The following is a 20,372-nucleotide window of genomic DNA, read 5'->3' as shown; positions in this document are numbered from 1 at the left end:
CCACAGTAACAATGAACGCAGCCTCAGGGTGCACGGTTTCCTGCTCACTTATGCTCCCATACAGTTCCTTGAGTCCCCGGTCTGTGTCGGCTTGTGGGGGGATGTACACAGCTGTGATAATGACCGCTGTGAATTCCCTCGGACACAGAAGCATGAGATATTCCAGATCAGGAGAGCAGAAAGACTTGATGAAATGTACGTTCCTCTGATCACACCATGATTTGTTGATCATAAAACATACACCACCACCTGTGCTTTTACCTGAGAGGTCTTTCGCTCTGTTCGCTCGGTGCACGGAGAACCCCGCGGGTTCGATGGCCGAATCTGGAATCTCCACAGACATCCAGGTTTCTGTAAGGCAAATAATGCAGCAGTCTCTCGTTGGAAAGAGATCCGCGCTCTCAGCTCGCAGAACTTGTTATCCAGAGACTGAACATTGCCAGTAGTATACTGGGTAGCGGGGGTCGATTTGCACGACATCTTACTCTGAAGAGAATGGCGGCTCTTTTTCCCCTTTTCCATCTGTGTTTCCGCGGCCGGGCAGCCCAGACACCTGAAGTTCAGTTTTCGGTGTGTAATTGCCGAACCAATGTCCAAAAGCGTTTGTCTGTCGTAAACAATAAGGCAGACAACATCCAACACAAAAAAACTGTAAACAAAACAAACAATAAACTGCAGTGTTGTTACACTACTATCCCTTTAAGAAAGAAAATTTCAATTAATTTTGACTTTAAACAAACAAATAAGTATGAAGTCATTTAGCATATTGCTTCTGTATTATACTTGATAATATCAGGGTTCTCCCCCTTTTTGATCAATGAATTTCCATGACTTCTCCAGCTGATTTAGATACTTGTAGATGTATTTTCAAAATATTTTGATTCAGAACAATTTGTGCATTTGTGCATCATTTCACAAATCAGTGAAGTGATTCTCTGAAAAAATCATATATCACGATGGCCAGTGAGCATGTTTTACTCTACACAAGAGCAATATCTAGATCATGAAACATTTTAGAGCATAGAATAATGTAGTCAATCTAGAAGTTTCTATGAATTATGAAATTTCATTCATTTGCATGACTTTTCTAGGCCTGGAAATCACAGTTTTAAAATTCCCTGACATTTCCAGGTTTTCCGTGACTGTGGGAACCCTGTATAATACCTTCCCCTATCCCAGCATGCTGAGACAACTATTAGTGAGCCATGTGTAGGTTGACTTCCTGAAGTGTGTCAAGACTGTGGCTCTGTGGCACTTTCAAAAAGTTCCTGTTTGTTTGAGCATTCGACCAGCCATACACTGCAAAATTCCTTTTAACCTGACGCCCCCTGAACCAATGCTAAAACACGATCAAGAGGGACCAACCCAAGTGAAATTATCCAGGAAGAGAACCCTCCGGTTCGACAAAGTAATAAACAGTTGCCCACCTTAAATAATAAAACTCCCCCCAAAGATCACATCCTAGTATCGCCCCTTGTTGGGACTACATGTTTGTCTGACCAAGTGGGGAGTGTTTGGGAAACATGTTTGAAAACAGTCATTATTTTTACATTGCCTTCAGTGGCGAAGAAGTTACACACTTTACGTTTAACAATAAAAGTACATGTTTCAAAAGCTCGTCTTCACCCTTACCAGTAAAGACAGGACAATCGGTTAGACTTAGACTCACTGCTGGCAACACAGTCGTCAGCGCACTTAGCATGCAGTGAATAACTCCTGTTTAACTAACATGTCAAATCTGCCCTAATGTGAAAATAACACCTTGCCGCGCCTCAGGAGGAGAGCTCTCGGAGGTCTCCATCACTTAAGTGTTTCCAAGGCTTTGTGTCTGTAATCGTCTCATCCTGTGTGCGACAGCGAGACTGCACAGAAACATGCCGCTGCCATGCTGACATTTCATGCCAAGCAGGCGTGGAGGGGCCCGGAGCAGCCAAGTGAGGAAGATCTGTTTGAAGTCTGGGGCAAAAAGAGGGCTGTTTTTACATGCCGAGGATTGCATTACAAAGACATGTCTCGGAAGATAAACTGGGGCAATATCAGTGTGCTGAAAAGAGAGCAGGCCTTTTTATTTCCACATACACTCTCTCTCTCGCACGCACACGTACACACAGCGTTTGAGATGTGGAGTGCTGTGAGGCTTTATGAGGTGGGAGTACATGTTCTTTGCAGGCTCTGCTTCTCTTAAGGAGGTCTGAGGTTGACGATCACATTCCACACTGGAGGTCTCGCTCTCAGGTCTTCTTAAATTCAACATGGAATCAAAATAAGTAACGAGTAATGAAAATTCTGCCATCATTTACCCACCCTCATGTTGTTCCAAACCCTAACGCTGTTTCAGTTGTAGCCAAACCAATTTTGAATGCTCAATTCCCAATGTGCTCTAAGTCCTCGTGGTTGCGTTGCGACTCAATCCGAGGACGAATCTCAGTTGCTTCTGTGTCTGAGATCATCAGAACGCACATCTTATCACGTGGCTTGTTGAGCGTGTTACAGCAGCGACCTAGTGCGTGTGGAGGCTCATGCTATTCTCTGCATCTATGTAAATTAAGTGGCGCCAAACCTAATTTGTTATTTTTTTGAGAAATGTGTAATTTAGAATCTAAGACATATATTCTCAAAGTCTGAACTCAAAGTCTGTGTATTAGCAGTTTGGAGATTCCACCAGCAGGTCCAAACTATAGAATTACAATGACGTCTCTGACAACTACAGAATGCCAGAATGTCATATTCACTCCCATTCTCCATTACAGGGGCTGTAAGGGGGTGCTAGGGGGTTCACAGAAAATTTCAGGGAAACAAAAAAGCACAAGAAAAATAAATAAAACTTTTCCAAATTTGACATTATTACATTTTATTCTGATTTCTAAAGACTAGAAATACATTTCAATTGAATTTAAATGCGTTTTCTTTTGGATAATACACCTAAAACTACTTTAACAGTGGTTATGCTATAATTATAATGTGAAAATATTCAAATAAATTTTCAGGTTCAATACATTTACATTTTTGCATTTGGCAGACGCTTTTAACTTTTAGAGTTTTTTATGTAATTTATGTATATTGGTTTACTTCCGTATACTGCCCCATTTACATTTACATTTCTGCATTTGGCAGATGCTTTTATCTAAAGCAGTTTAAAGTGCACTTATTACAGGGACAATGGAGCAACCTGGAGTTAATTGACTTGCTCAAGGACACAATGGTTATAGCAACCTTCTGATAACCAGTTATGTGCTTTAGCCCACTACACCACCACCACCAAGTTAAACTCAATCAACAGCATTTGTATCAATGCTGGCAATCAATGTTAATTTCCACAAAAAATATTTCGACTAAAAAAGCACAAATATGTGTTACAGTGAGGCACTTATAATGGAAGTCAATGGAGCCAATCTGTAAACATTCAAATAATCACTGATTCAAAAGTATAGATACAAGATATAAACAATATGTGTGTTAACATGATTTAGTGTGATTGAAACTTTACAGTTCAAATAATACATGAGTTTTAACAGAAGAATTAATGCAAGTGCTTGTATAAAATTATAAGCTTCATATTTCTGCCTTTAAACCCTCCATTGACTTCCCTTGTAAGTGCCTCACTGTAACCTCCATTTTTGTTTTTAAAGAAAAGGAGGGACGAGTCAAAATAAAGTTTTGTGGTAATCAGTATTATGCCACAAATGCTGTCGATTGAGCTTAACTTGTATTGAACTGGGAATATTCTTTTAATCATATTATAATCCTTTATTTTGGCTGTAATACAAAGAAAATATAGATGGCAATTATTTAATTGCAAACTTTATTATATTACGCTTACTATTTTTACTCACACAGCGTAAATAAAAAAACAAATATACACTATATTTTTTACATAAAAATATAGCGTTGCCTTTAAATTTTAGGAATGGGGTTCCTCAAAAAAATCATCATATTTGGGGGGTCAATGGCATTAAAATGTCTTAAAAGTTTGAATTCCATGTGTATATGAAGAGCGTGTAATAAATTCATAACTTACTTTCAGAAAGGACGCAGTTAAGAGTTATACGGCTATATCTCTATTGTTCACCAGCTAACAATGTCTTCTGAAAGGACTGTCTTCATTTATATCCCTGCACTTTGTGTGCATGATTTCATCTAGACTTAGCACATGCTTGCATGAAAAAAACAACAACAAATCTTAATGGCCATGTCACTGGCTTTTGCAAAGACCTAGATTGTCAGGTTGTCTGGCCACTGATCTATAAACTCTCAGTCAGACAAAAGGCATTTTTGGAGCTCTTCAGAAAAATATGGTGCCAACTCACTGCAGCTGTTCCTCTAGATCCTTCACCCCCCATGGGTTCATCTCTCAACTGTCTGAGGAGCCCAGTGCAGGTCATCAGAGGTTTCCAGGCCATACCAAATCTAAAGACCCACCCGCAGCTATTAATCAGCTAATTAGATCTTTATCTCTCTTTCTTCAACTCAATGTTATTATTGAGAATTCCCTCTGAAATGGCATTCCTGGCCCGGAGCTCTGGCTCCTGAATCCGGATCTCCAGGAATGTGTCAAATGTGCACAGGGGCATATCAGTGACTCGGTGAAGAGACGTGGCTTCTTCCCGGCCCTTCAGGGGCCGCAGTCCGGGGTCTGAGCTGTTTGTAACCTTACCTGCTCCTGGAACTCCAGCTCTCGGCTCATCAGCTTCTTCTCCACGGCGTGCAGCTGTCTCTGTAAACTTTCCACACGTTCCTGAAGAACCTGAGAGGGAACAAAGTGAATAGAGGGTTAGACAACACTACATTCCAGGAATAAAGGAAAAACACATAATTGTGTATGAAGCAGAGTGTCAATCAAATCCAAGGGTATCCAATGCATCATAAACAGCCCATCATTTCTTTTCAAAATATTTTAAGATGAAAACGATCATTGCTTTTCTAAAAGACCAAGCAAAAAGAATTCTGGGCAAAGGGTTTTGTCTCTGTACCCAATCACAGTGGAAACAGGCGCAGTTCCTGCCACTTCCAACCAGATGTTTCTAGCACACATGTAACTTCAGTTTCCATTATTCTCCAAGAAGAGTCAGAATAAAACAGAGTACAGTGAAGTGGACAGATGGGACTCCTGCATGTGATCTGACGGGTGGTATGCGACAGGAAGTGGTACCTATCAATCAACATGATGCTCGAGAAGCAGGTGTTTGCCTCAGATGCAAAAACAATTCTTGTTGCATTTAAGCTTTCTTCAAAATGGATCTCAACAGGTGGGCAGGTCTGTTCTGATTTAAATTAAATTAATATAAAATGAAGAGAGGAGAAATGCATCCCATTTTAACGCTGACGTCGAAGGCAGTGCGCCCCATTAAACTCTACAGTATTGCATGGACAGTTGCGTGACATGATGATAGTTTATGAACATAAACTATTGCCAAGTAAAAGAAAATACACCCCAGACTAAAATAAACACAGGTTCACTTGCAGCAAGGGTAAGCATGGTTTGTGACAACCACAATGTGCTTTATAAAGTTAAATATAGTCTCAATACATATAATAAATAAATAACAGTGATACATTTTTACACACATTTTCAGATAATTTATTGAAACAGAGCTGAGAAATCATAAGCTCACTTATGACCAATAAATACCTATTCAGTATTCAGCACCGATTAAACTTGACCCACCACTGATAAACATCAATGTGAAATGGTGGTGGTGTAGTGGGCTAAAGCACATAACAGGTAAGCAGAAGGTTGCTGGTTCGATCCCCACAGTCACCACCATTGTGTCCTTGAGTAAGGCACTTAACTCCAGGTTGCTCCGGGGGGATTGTCCCTGTAATAAGTGCACTGTAAGTCCCTTTGGATCAAAGCGTCTGCCAAATGCGTAAATGTAAATGTAAATGGGGCAGTATATGGAAGTAAGCCAATATACATAAAGTACATAAAGTCTAAAAGGTACAGTAGTAAAAACACACCAATCAATTCTGAGTCAAAGAGAAGTTGGAAAATGATTATGAAAAATGACATTATATTATGGCCCCTATTACATAGTCCTGACCCAACTGACCCTTCACCTTAAAAACATCAATACGAACTTGGCAACTGTTGATGTCTGAAAATGTTGGGTTAGTTCACTCCACTCCACTGTGTTTTCGGCTCTCCAAAAAGTGGTGGGGATTCAGATCCATTCATTGTTCATGTTGATTTGATTCACTGATTCGTTCAGCGATTATTTGTGGAGATTTTTTTAGATTTTGGAGGTGACAAATGAGTGTCTTTTATGCTATGAGTGATTTGTTAAAAAACCCAGAATGATTTGTTCACTTAAAAGATTTGATTAAAAGAAATGCACAAACCAACTGGCCGATTTTGACCTGAAACACAAGTAAATGAAAGCTCAAGTGTGTATTCAGAAAGCTGTTTGAAAACCACGCTTATTTGAGCAATTCCGTCTAGTGATGCTATTGGCGCCGAAATGACACAACCAGTCCATGCTCTATTGCAACACAGACGAGACAACAACACAAATGCCAGCAGACCCCAGAACTGTAACAGCCTTTGTGTGGTGATGTTTCCAGGAAGAGTGCTGACAGTTATGAGGCAAGTCTTTTATGTGGTTCCAAGCAGATTTACGAAAGAGTTGACAGCCAGGGTGGGGTGAGGGCATGGAAATATCTGTCTTTGTCATAAAAGGACCCTGTCATCTGCGGCTCCCATTAATAAACAGCCTGAGTGAGTCATTGTGGGTGATCCTTATGTCCTGCATCCTGATGGGATAAAGGTTACTTGCTAAGCCGAGCACAGAGGTGAGGCATGGAGGCCGATAAAGAACTCTTTAAAATGGATTTGTGGCCCAAATTCTTAATTTTGGGATTGAGAGAGCACTTAATGGGTTGTTTTACAGTGCGAGTATAGGCCTGTAGCGTGGCAGTAGCTCATCTATTTTCACAACAGCTCCAGTAACGAGCCACATTTTCCAACGAGAAGAGCAACATTTGTCACATTGTAGTCAGTTCACTCTTTGGCCATTTTTGGAAGGCTTCCGAGCAGCTATTTGTCTGTGTAAACAAGCGGCATACAAGTGCAGCTCCTATCTACTTGAAAGACTGAAAACTCCAAAACGGTCGGTCAAGATTACGATCAAAGAACATATTTCAAATCAGCAGCAAAATCTGACAACACTGGTATCATAAATTGTGCTTTTTTACCTCAGATTACAAAAACAAAAAACAAAATTCCGGCTTGTCTAGCACATGCGTGTTCTCGAGTTGATTGATGAGCGATGTGACTTTACTTTCTTTTTTGAGCAAAATATATAAGTGAATTGCTGCTGTTTATCAAAATACTGTACATTTATTTAGTTCTATAAAATACAGTGTTTTCTAGTTTATCAGTGAATATTAATTATATATTAATGTTCAATGTAATGTTGTCACCCTATTTGTTTTACGCTAACTAAAATGAACTTTGGTTTTACTTTAGTAATATTGTAGTAACCATGCTTAATTTAGGGATTACTTTGGATTTACTACAAACAGGATTGGGAGGGTTACGTGTTTGCTGTTTTCCAATGACAGCCTATGGAAGTAATGTGTGTTTGAGTACGTTTAAGCAGGATTTTAGATAAATAATCCAAAAAAACAAAACAAAAAACACATTGTTGCCAGGTCATTTGTAATAGTGGCATGAGTTACTCAGAGAGGATACACAGTGTATTTCTTTCTTTTTTCAAAATAATCTTAAAATAAATCAGGAGAAGAGCATGTTATGGATAAAGCTGTCATTCCCAAATGAACATCTAACATCTGCAACGACACCTACATTTACTTCAAGCTAATAATTGAACAATTTCTTGTACAAAAACTTCAGATAAATATGGATTACAATGTCACTCTTCATACCAGCCTACGTAAAAATATTATCCACTCCATTATGATAATATTTTGCCTAAAATCATGTTGTTCATGGCAATCTCCAATTCATTTCAACGGGGAGTTCTGCAGAGCTTGTCAGAGCAAGCAACCATTGCAATGGAGGGCAGAGCTTAGCGAAGGGTCAATTAGAATACAGCCAACACTGCTATTGCATTATGGAGATCTCTTTCTATTTTGATGGCTATTCGACAGTCCTTCCAACAAATTATACATTTGAAATATTTCATGATATTATAGTACATTTTTTGCCAATTTGCCAGTTTTTTGGAGGGCTCTTAAAAGAGTGCAATGGACTTATATTAATGAGTCGTAGGTGAACGGCTTGTCAATGGCGGCTCCAGAGTGATTAGTATTGCAGGCTCAAGTGATTGGCTCAAAAAATCTGTCTCCAAAACTGAGTGCCTATGAGCCAAGATGGCAGGATAAAAGTCACGCCAGCTAAGTGAAACTGCCATTAAATGAATGGGAATGCCAGCGGAGAGCTTCCTCGAGGTATAATAGAACTTCTAAGTCTGGACCCCAAACGTCCGTCTGATCCGGTATAGTCTTCTACACCTTGATACCCATCTGTGTTTTCCTCTTAAACCATAGCAACCTCACAGCTGTTGTTCCTCTCTGCGTGAACATGAAACTTTCTATGGTGAATCTCTCAAAAAGGGTCCAGATGGCCAGAGCGATACGCTCTTTATCAGTCGGCCAGAGCGGGATCAATCTAAACAAGCGGCAAACGTGGAACATTTGATTTCCTGGGGGCAAAGGAAGGGGAAAGAAAGAAAGAAAGACCCATGTCAGCAGCCTTTATTCTCTTCTTTCTTAGCCTTGGTTTACTTCAACAGCTGTTTATCCCCGTAGATTACTAAAACACACACACACTCACACACTCCTACACACACACACACACACACACACACACACACACACACACACACACACACACACACACACACACACACACACACTACACACCCCACACACACACACACACACTACACACACACACACTCACACACACACACACACACACACACACACACACACACACACACACACAGTGTTCACACACGTAGAGACCTGCATAGAGGTTGATACTCCAGTGCTGAGCTGAAAAGCTCTAATACACACACACACACACACACACACACACACACACACACACATGTAGAGACCTGCATAGAGGTTGATACTCCAGTGCTGAGCTGAAAAGCTCTAATACACACACACACACACACACACACACACACACACACACACACACACACACACACACTCAAAGGTGAGACCTGAGTCATTTTGCCTGGGTGGTCCACCTCGAACGATAAGGCAAGTATGTTTCCCTCGGGTAAAGGCAATAGAAAAGGGGAAAAATGAGAAGAGAATAAGAGGAAGAGAGAGGGCCTCTTTAAACTGTGGCCCATGTTTTGTTAGCACTAGACGGCTCTTCATGTGGAATTTCTATTTGCAGTGCACTGCTTTCAGAAGTTTACGATTAAAGGGATCCGTTAATGACAACGAGCCCGAGCACTTTAAATCTTTAGATGTGCAGTTATGGCTGGAGGTCTGCGCGCACATCGCATGGCTAAATTATAGATGGTCTTCTCTTGACTCTGTGTTCCAGCTGCTCACATGAGAAGATGTTGATGACAGTTGAGAATGTGGATGTGGTAGATATAATGACTTTAACCTGACTTAGTGTGGTTATTAAGCTCAGATACCTTTCATCATTACTTACATTTTTACATTTCATTTGAAATAAATTAACATGAAAACAAAGTTTATTCCTGGTCTTATTGTGAAACCTACCTGATCTCATAGTGTCACGTTATTATACCTACATTTTTGCTAAATTATTTTTAGATGGCTATTTGAATGTATCGCAACAGTTTTCTGGTGAAATGAACACTAGAGGCGACAATGACTTCTATTCCCTATCACACAAATCACCAGTAAAACGGCAGATTATCAGTTCATAAACACTTACTTTTCACCCTGTTTGTTCTTAATCAGAATCTAAAAGGAAATGTATATTCTTTAATAATTCTGAAGTTATAGACAGTCCAACAGAAGTGGGTTTACTCCAAAATCATAGTCGATTCCATTTAGGTCACTCTCAACAAAATAATGCATTAATCAGTAATTGATCCATGACATTTAGTATTTTGTCTCTTTCACCTGTTCAAACAGTACTTGTTCAATACCATTCGCCCTCATGCCCAGAACCTGAGCCGGCCAGCACATCCTTCACAAACCCAACAGAACACTACAAACAGTACAATTGAAGGGAGAATAACAGACCCGTGCAGTGTGTGATATAACTGAAACAGACCTGATGCTTAGACAGGACAACAGAAAAAAAGACAATCGTGGCAAATGAATTTCTGATTTACTGCCCTCGAGCAGCCGATACTAAATACTACCACATATGATAAAGTCATTAATCACCACTACAACTGCATATGTGAACAAACCCAAAACCCTAAATATTAAACTTCAGCACAACTCTTCCTGCAGTTAGTGCTACAGACATTAAAGGAATATTCAATACATATTAAGATCAATCGAAAGCATTTGTGGCATAATGTTGATGACCACAAAAATGTATTTTGACTCGTCCCTTTTTGTTACTATGACGATGTAATGGTGTAAACCCTAAAACGACCTTAAAAAATTATATAAACAATTTTACAGCTCAAATAATCCACAAGTTTTAACAGAAGAATTAATGTAAGTGCTTTTATAAAATTATACATTTCACATTTCTGCCTTTAAACCCTCCAAAAATGGACCCCATTGACTGGAACACAGATATTAGCTTTATTTATTTATTTTCTTTTTAAATAAAAGGAGGGACGAGTGGAAATAAAGAGAATGACAAATGTTGTTGATTGAGCCTAACTTGTGTTGAACCTGGAATATTCCTTTTATGATACCTGAAATCCTGCAGTTTGTTGAGGAGAGATCTGCTATTACTTTTCTAAACTATCAGATTAATGGGCTTCACATTGGTGAATGATAAAACTGGTGAAAAAAATCCCATAGGTTTACATTGAAGGAGGGATCCGGGCCATATATAGAGGATAGGATATCACTAGCTGCACTGGCTCATCAACAACATATTAAGATAAATCATTTTTATCTCAAATAATTGCATATATACTAAATGTTTTGTTTTACTTATAGTGCATTAATGTGTGCACCACGAAAATGCAAGTAATATCATGAACTCGCAGTAATGCAAACAATGAATGAAGAAATATGAGGAGATGTGTCAAATGGCAGTTAAAATGAAGCAAACCTTGCTTAAATTTTAACGCATTTTACAAGAAACCACGTGATAAGCAAGAACGACTGAGAATGCCATTTTGAGAAGCTTGTGATGTTGGTGGAAAATTTTTGAGGTAAGCTGTCTTTAAATAAATGATATCGAATATTGTAAATTGTCTTTTGAACGAGAGAGTTTCATAAGCGTGAATATCGAGTTTGCGTGTCTAAGTATTACATAAGTGCAGCGAGTTTGCACGTGTTTAGTGTACATTAATGTGTACATCCATCGACTGTGTCGACATCGAGTATGTGCATCCATTGAGTTGCATATATGCGGGAGCATTTTATATATAAGTGCACATCCATCGAGTTTCACATTTGAATGGGAATTTTCTCATTTAAGTACATTATACACTACCAGCCAAAACTTTTGAAACACTTTTGAAACATTATTTTCTTCACATTTTAGAATAATAGTAAAGTCATCCAAACTATGGAATAACAGAAATGGAAATATGGGAATTATGTTGTGTCTAAACAAAATCCCAAAAAAACCAAAACTGTGTTATATTTTAGCATCTTCAAAGTAGTCACACTTTATCTAGGCACAGGCAAATCCCAATAGCTTCTATCTGCTGCCGAAATGAGCAGTAAGGAATGTTGTCTTTCAATGTGTAACAAAGTGTGTGTGGGAGAGAGCTGCAGCCTTTCTCACGCAGTTCACTGGGACATTTTCACACACTGCTTCCTGAGATATGGGTTCAAAGGGTTTCTGGGAATCTGCCCCATGCACTCATTTATCAGCTGCCCTCTTCCCAAACCTCCTCTCTGAGCCACAGCACATGAAGGTTATCTTCTCCAATCTCAACAGATTTGCTAACTCATCATTCCTGTGGCTGTACACGGACGTGTCAAACCTCAACCGCACGACAGCAGATCCCTGAACGAGCTCTGAGGTCACGGCAGGGTCACAGAAGTGCTGCAGAAGTGAGTGAGTAACGGGACACATCTGTTGCAGACGTATGCGCCTGAACTTGAATTTCTTGATATGTCTGCAAGGACCCTCCTTCAATGAAGGACTGTGAGACTTTGTGCCAATTTTGGCTCATCCACCGGGTGAAAATATTAAGTCTGATCGCTTAGAAAAGTCATAGCATACCTCTTCTCAACAAGCCGCATGATTCGAGGAATCATTCGTGTCTGTAGCACAAACAATGCGGGACGAGTTGAGTACTTAGGGCTAGGGCTTTGTTCACATCTATTAACTGAAGTATGTGCAATAGTAATAGCAAAATGTTCCAATTGAGTTGTTTACATGGTCTGTTTATTGATCTTCATTCATGGACACATTCAGATGTTGTGAAGATAATGAGTATTTCCTGATTTCCAACTCAAGTAATGTAGCAACAGGAAATCATAATTGTTGTATGGCTGTGTTTCCACCTTGTATTAATGTGTTTTGGGTGATTCAATCACAAGTGGACAGGCGAGACGCATCACCATTTACATGTAAACCCAGAGGAAAGTAGAAATGCACTACATTTACTCTGTTACATTTACTTGAGTAAATGTTTTGAGAAAATTTACTTTTTACACAAGTACATTTCTGATGAGAAAAAAATTACTTTTACTTTGTTACAATGGGCGACATTCCTGTCATTACATTACCGGTTTAATTAAATAAGTCAATAAATGTGCAATTCATTGAGATATTTTTAAACTTTATACTTGCGCTATGTCCCTCTGCTCAAAACAAAAACAAAATTTCATCACACAATGCCTTCATTTAAGACATAGACGAGCATATATTTCAAGCTAAAACTTGCAGATCCTTTTTATGAAAACTCGTTGTCGATTGTGATAACGTAAGCTTGTCTGTGTTGTGGCGATGGTCATTTTCAGGGTGATTCTGGTACTATGGGCTCTTATGACATCAGTTTCTAAGTATACATTTTTATATCAGTGCTGAAATATACATAAGTGTAAATGCCTTTTGCTCTGCCAATCACGTGCATGCATGACTACTGGAGCGCATTCTCTTTTAAAATATGGAGGAAAAAAACATGCAGTGAAAGTAAATAGTGACAAAGGCTAACATTCTGTCTGACATCTCCTTAATATTGCATTGAAGAAAGACAGAGAGACAGACAGATTTGGAACAACATGAGGGTGAATGATGATTAAATTATTATTATTATTATGTAATACTTGTTAAACGTACATTATGTAATGGAATATTGGGTAGTAAACGTTCATTATGTTTCATATGAATGTAACTAGTAACTCGCAACTTCAGCAACTTTTTACTCTTACTCAAGTAAATATTGACATCATTACTTCCACTTGAGTAAACATTTTTTTTTAAGTAATTGTACTTTTACTTGAGTACAGTTTTTGGCTACTCTACCCACCTCTGTGCACACCTGGGCATAGTATGCATCTCTTTTGACCACTAGTGTTCAGATTTCAAGGGGAGGGTCTCTGATTTCATGACGAATGTTACTGCATTATAATAAAAGGCGCAGTCACATTTACCTTTGAAACCGTGAAATTGTGCTGGTGAAATGCAGTCATCTCAATGGGATTTGAGGCATCAGATGGATTTCCGTTGACAAAGAATTTCTCTATACAAATTCCGCATGGGGTTTAAGTTTGGTGAAGTTTCTTGGTTTGGCAGTAACCTCTGTGTGGGCGGTGCTTCGTACTGGACAAGGATGTCATTTCAGCGGTGAGATTCTGTATATCTTCTCTCTCCCAGAGTATAAAGTGCAGCATGAACAAATCTGCATGTCAATTTGTTTTTTGCTGGTTTCACAACTGTTGCAACTGCCCAAGCCTTCTGCGTCTGTAGAATTTCATTGTGCAAAGGTAAATTTGAATGTGCTTTAACAACAAAAAATTAAAAGAACAAAAAGCACAAAAAGCGCAAGCGCAAACATGATGTTTCAGTTATTTTAGTAACCAGCAAAGACTCCACCAGGTTGATTTACAGCTGATTGGTTGTGCTTCACTTCTGTTCAATCACATTATAACGGGTGGGTAAAAGCCCAATTCTGGTCACATGCATTTTCAACCACATTTGACCACCTCCAAATGTGACTGAAGTGGATAAATCTAAAAACTTTTGACCCACCTTACACCTGTATCTAGTGTCAGGCTATTTCAAACATATTGCCCAAAACACATCTTAATGGCATGTGTAAACTGGGCAAAATTTCACAAAAGGCTGCAAAAACTACAAATGTGTTATCACCTTTATAACTCTCTGTTCCGGTGTTCTATCAACAGCATTACATCACAATAACACCACTAAGAGGAACTTTGAAAACTTTAAAAGTTTATATAAGAAGAAAAACTTCTTAACAGACTGTAGGTCAAACTTCATCATCACCAATTTAGAACTTAGAACTTTCAACTCATGTGGCCACTGAACCGTGCCATGATCTTAGTACAGGTGAGCTTATATAAATATATTCTTAACTTATGCGATGTCTTGGTAGAGGACATCAGGACCCTGTTACTATGAAAATGAAGGAATGATTTTCCATTCAAAAATAATGTGTTTTCATGAACACACTCAATAAAAATATTGAAAAAGTCGCATATAGAAGATGTTAATGTATTGTATTTATTATTATTTTTTTTATATCTAATTTCTAAGTAATATCTCATGTTTCATAGATTGATGGTTATTTTTTTGTTTAACCCTACTCACCTGCAGGCTCAACAGATGAAAACACGTGTACTGAGACCTGATGTTAGAAATCTTATTGTAAAAGAGACTCATATCCTGCTTTGAAAACTCACAACATTTTTCTTGAGATGTTTATAATATATATATATATATATATTGAAGAAAATAAAAATGGTGTTTAAAGACATGAGCTAAATAAAAGTTTAATAAAATAAAAACAAATAATTTTTAACATGATACTCTATAATGTTAGTCATGAAGTGCTTTTATACACATCCTCACAGCACAACACTGGAGATATTTTTGTCAATTAAAGTACTGCATAACGGAGTATTACAGAAGTGAAATATAATTACACAGTTACTATTGATATATTATTAAGAGTAGTATTACAGTGAATATTACATAACTATACAGCAGTGATATATTTCTGTTGTAGTTTTTTCCTTTATTATGAAGCCTGTTCGGTTTCTGTGTGTTTTTGACAGTAGCATCTCACTTCTGGAAAAACAGGTTGCTACATGATTACTGAACCACATAAGGCTGCTATTTAAAGGAATATTCCGGGTTCAATTCAAGTTAAGTTCAATTGATAGCACTTGTGGCATAATACTGATTACCACAAAAATGTATTCCGACCTGTCCCTCCTTTTATAAAGCTACAGCATATAAGAATTCTTGTTAGAAATGAACAAAATTTCATTAATTAGCGAGCACTCCAAAAATCTGTCTTCCAAATCATGTTTTCGCTGTACCCCGATTCACTGTAGTAAGCCTATAATAATGATTTAGATTTTAGAGCTGTTGGGACTAATTTGGAGGGAAATTGCATACTTCCATCAGTCATCCAAGAAGGTCTGGAGCTATACAGTGCTTGTGTATGTGCGGTGATAGGAGTGGAAGTAGTTTGAAGCTGAAAGCTTGTAGCCACAACACATGAGCAACATTGACTATAGATCATTAAAAAATGCACCTGTTTTCAAAAGATAAGCAACGATGACATTAGACAAAACGATTGCTAGTCATATCAGATAAAGTCAAATGGTGGAAACTATTATAATTGAACTTTATAATGTTATTTATTTGCTTTCAGTAAGTCAAAACAACAGTGGAAGATATGCTACTTACCTGCTCATAAGACATTTTTCAGATATCTGTCTTTTTCTTTCATTCATTTTTTATCTATTTTTTAAGGGGGGAGGGGGGGTTGTTGTTGTTAGTGGTATTTGCTCTGATAACATGGTTACTCCTGTTACTCCTGAAACCATCAGATTCATCAGCACAGAAGAGCAGAGCTGAAGCCTGACTCCCGTAATTACCAAAACAATGGTCCAATTAACTTGCAGTTTTATGTTCCAGCCATTGGAGGGACACAAGTTACATAGTGTTAAAATACTAACTTATTCAAATGTATATGCATGTAAACATGATTTTAGTGTAATCAAATCGCTTACTAACCTTTTCTGTGTAAAGTTATGGCCAATTTTACAACTTCGTTGCCATGACAATGTAATGTCAACAAATCCTAAAATGACTGTAAAAATGATTATTTATGAAACTTTACAGCTCAAATAATAGTTTTAACAGAAAAATTAATGTAAGTGCTTTTATACAATTATAAGTTTCACAATTATGCCTTTAAACCCTCCAAATATTTTCCCCCATTGACTTCCACTGTAAGTGCCTCACTGGATTTTTGCTTTTTCAATTAAAAGACAAAATACATTTTTGTGGTAATCAACATTATACCACAAATGCTGTAGATTGAACTTTACTTGTATTAAACTCTGAATTTTCCTTTAATTCAATAAATATGTAGTCTGGATGTGTGTCGCACTACACAGTAATTAACGCTCTGCTCGCTGTCATCTGGTACAAAAAGAGCGTGCAATGCTCATGATGGTGTTTTCTATGTATGAGCCAAGGAGCTCTAAAACGTATGAGCACTTTGTGTCTTTATGTTGACTCAACACCAGCTCCACACATTCACATGGGCTTACATTTGAAGTGCACAGCACATGCAAACTATATATTTATCTCATTAAGTCACAGTCTTAGCGGTTTAATAATCACACTAGGACATAACATGATTTTAATTTGTATGTCGAATGGTATCGGAGCATTTTTATAAGCACAAGTACATGACATCCCTATTTAAAAACCAAGGAGAGGAAGATGTCATGGTCAAACCCCAAAACATTTGGTATATCCACAAAGTCCAGGCTCAGGCCATGTATGGTCTCAGATGAATAATTGTTCACAATACGACCAGGAACACGTATCAATAAAGTAAATAGGGTCAATTTGGTTAATCCAGGAGGACTGAATCTCCAATCAGTGTACTTCAATTCCATTAAATAAAAGCGACAGCAACGTAAATGACTTATTACCTATTTTCTGAATGAAAACTGAACAAAAGCACACTCAGACAAGCTGGCAGTGAAGACAAAGCATGAATATATCTTCATGTTGTGTTCCTGTGTGTTATAAATAGACATCTGACTGACACATGCCCCACTGAGACCTGCATCCGTGTGGTACTGCGAGCTATGTCTCATGCTGTGTGAGTGATGTCAGAGCAGAGATGCAACATGGGAGGACTCCTGCAGTGTTCGAGCGGCGTGACGCTATTGTTGATGCAGCAGCCGGTGTCGCTGGCTTGACAGCGCAGGTTGCGAGTAAATTCAGTCTTATCCAGCAGCTGTGCATACTGGGGTAAGCAGAGTGTTGAAACAAGACCAGCATGTCACCTGTGCATGCTGGAACACAACTGCAGCAAGGTCAAACAGAATGCGGCTGGGCGGCATGAAGATCAACTACAAATCTAAAAAACAAGAGGCTGGAGCATGAGCTAATGTCAATCAACAGCACGGAGGGAAACCCTCACCTCAAGAAGATCAAACATAGCCAATGCAGTTACTTTTCCAAACTCTAGGGAGCTGCATACCCAGGTAATATTTTAAGACATCATATGTACACTCCTGAGGTGAAAGCAGGGCTTCACATGTGTACCTCATAGACCCCGTTTACACTCAGTATTAGGATGCCTTTTGGGAGTTCCAATCACATGTAGTCAGTGCTAAATACAGGTCTAAATGGTTTCTAAAACGATTTGTGGTTGGATCACAAAAACCACACACATATGTGGTCAAAAACACATCTGAACACATCACATATGATGTGTAAACACTTATCCGGCCTGAATACGTCCGGGACAGCAGTTAAGCTCCTCCCCTCACCAGTCAATCAACCACTGTGCTAAAACAAGTGTGTAAACTTTGCTGTTACCCGCTGGTTTAAAAAGAAAAAAAAACATGTGAAAAAACAACTAAAGCATGAGCACTTCACAGATCTTCTTCATTCTTCTTTGCACGTGCCGTGCACTTTATATAGGTATGTTATTTAGTCTGTGTAGTCACATGTGGTTCTGGGTTTGTCCTATGTTGTTTTTCTGTTTCACCATTGTCCTGGAGGAACATTGTCTCGTTTCACTGTGTACTGTACTAACTGTATATGGTTGAAACGACAATAAAAACCACTTGACTTGACTATTATGCTATTTCTGCTAGACAAGTGATTAATGCACAAGTAAAACAATGAGTGGTGTTAAAATGTGAACAAATTTCAATTTATTCATTTTGTCTCTAAATACAAGCATGAATCCCATTTTATATTTGGTTGCATCATCTCTTTGATAAATGACAGAAAAACCTCAAAATGAAATTCAATATATTCCATTTCATATTTTTACATTGTTTTTACATTATCTGGGCATTTTTTTGTCTTTTAAGACCCGAGGTATGTAATAATAACCCAATGCGTTAGTAATGAGAGAGAGAAGGTTTTCTAGATACAGTTTATGAAAAAAGTACATGTCATCAAATTGGTGAAAGGGTCCATCCAGCTCAGAGCTGGACCATGAATGTAACAAAATTCATTTTCTTTACATCAAACTGGGAAAAGTGAATGAAAGGAGAGAGAAAGACATAAACTAAACAGCAGGATTTTGGGTTACTTAAACAGACAAACTGTATGTAACATAGTCAATTAAAGACATGGCAAGTTTTCAGTCTTTCTAAAGCTTTGGGTGGAGAAAAGTGGGGACTTTAGGAGCCTTGACAAACAAACACGGGTTTCATCTTGAGCAACACGAGACATCTGATAGCAGACAGTGCAATCACAACAACTGCTGTGGGATTATTGCATTCAAACGCGCCACACTTTGATGTCTCTTTTTGCTGGTTTTTGTCTCAAGCCCTTCAGCTTTCATAATCCGCCTTTGAAGTGAGCGACTTGGCAACGATTTCAGCGCGTGACGCGGTTATTCTTACCATCCACACACACACACACACACACACACACACACACACACACACACACACACACACACACACACACACACACACACTCATGTTGGTCTACCTATCATTATGAGGACTTTCCATAGACATAATGACTTTTATACTGTATAAACTATAGATTCTATCCTCTAAACCTAACACAACTCCTAAACCTAACCCTCACAGAAAACCTTCTGCATTTTTACATTTTCAATAAAACATTGTTTAGTATGATTTTTAAGCGATTTGAATTATGGGGACACTAGAAATGTCCTCATAAATCACATTTATAGCATAATACCCTTGTAATTACTAATTTGTAACTTACAAAATTGTCCTCGTAAATCACAAAAACACGCACACACACACACACAAACACTCTTTCCTTTTCTCTCTTATGTCTGGACAGACATCAACACACCAGTCATTACTTTTACTCTCAATAACAGCACTTAAAGCAATACTTCACCCAAAACTGATCATTCTCTCATCATTTACTCACCCCATGCCGTCTCAAACTTGTGTGACTCTTTATTCTGCACAACACAAACAGAGATATGATGTCTGTTTGTCCATACAATGAAACTGAATGGTGACAAAACTTTCAAGCTCCAAAACTGATAACTATATTAGTAAAAAAAGAGTTGTTTGTGAGAGGTGATAATAGGTAGATACATGCAGAATTAAACAAGCAAAGCAGCAAGGTCATGTGACGACAATATAGTACATAACTGCATACTGTTTCATATGCTATGTTTTAAAATAGTATAAAGTACGATAGTATTCCATGCCGAACACAGCTAATGGTGTTTATGATGATGTGCACACAAAACTCACAGTCAGGGTTTGGGAGACAAAAGGAAAAGCGTCAGTCTGCTACAGAACAATGATTGGTAAAGTCTGACCGTAAACACAGAGAACATTAGAGCTTCAGTGACAACACTGAGCAGTTCAAAGCAGAGGTCACCACTTCAAAACACTCATAAAAACAGCCCAGACCTCTGTGAAGGCTCCACAAAAGACAACAGACTCATGTGTACTCCATGAAGCCCGGGCCAGACTGCAGCACCATTCACCAGCTCCACTGTCATGCAAAACAGCATGCTGGAGGGCTTTTGTGTGGAGAGATGTTTCAGTCCTTACACACAAAGACCTGACAA

The 20,372-nt window shown here is 38.4% G+C and overlaps 1 protein-coding gene across 4 annotated transcripts in view; it reads right to left on the bottom strand.

Annotated features, from left to right (window-relative positions):
- LOC127647467 (centrosomal protein of 112 kDa-like) overlaps positions 1-20,372 on the bottom strand; it is a 308,426-nt gene that overhangs the window by 31,468 nt on the left and 256,586 nt on the right. For all 4 annotated transcript variants that reach the window (XM_052131726.1, XM_052131727.1, XM_052131728.1 and 1 more), the window contains exon 24: positions 4,655-4,744. In XM_052131726.1, the coding sequence (XP_051987686.1) occupies positions 4,655-4,744 (90 nt within the window). The remainder of the gene's footprint in view (positions 1-4,654; positions 4,745-20,372) is intronic.

The sequence above is a fragment of the Xyrauchen texanus genome, chromosome 8 (assembly GCF_025860055.1).
Source record: "Xyrauchen texanus isolate HMW12.3.18 chromosome 8, RBS_HiC_50CHRs, whole genome shotgun sequence".
NCBI lineage: Eukaryota > Metazoa > Chordata > Actinopteri > Cypriniformes > Catostomidae > Xyrauchen > Xyrauchen texanus.
Note: the sequence above shows the minus strand (reverse complement) of the source record. Positions and strands in the feature narration are given on the sequence as shown.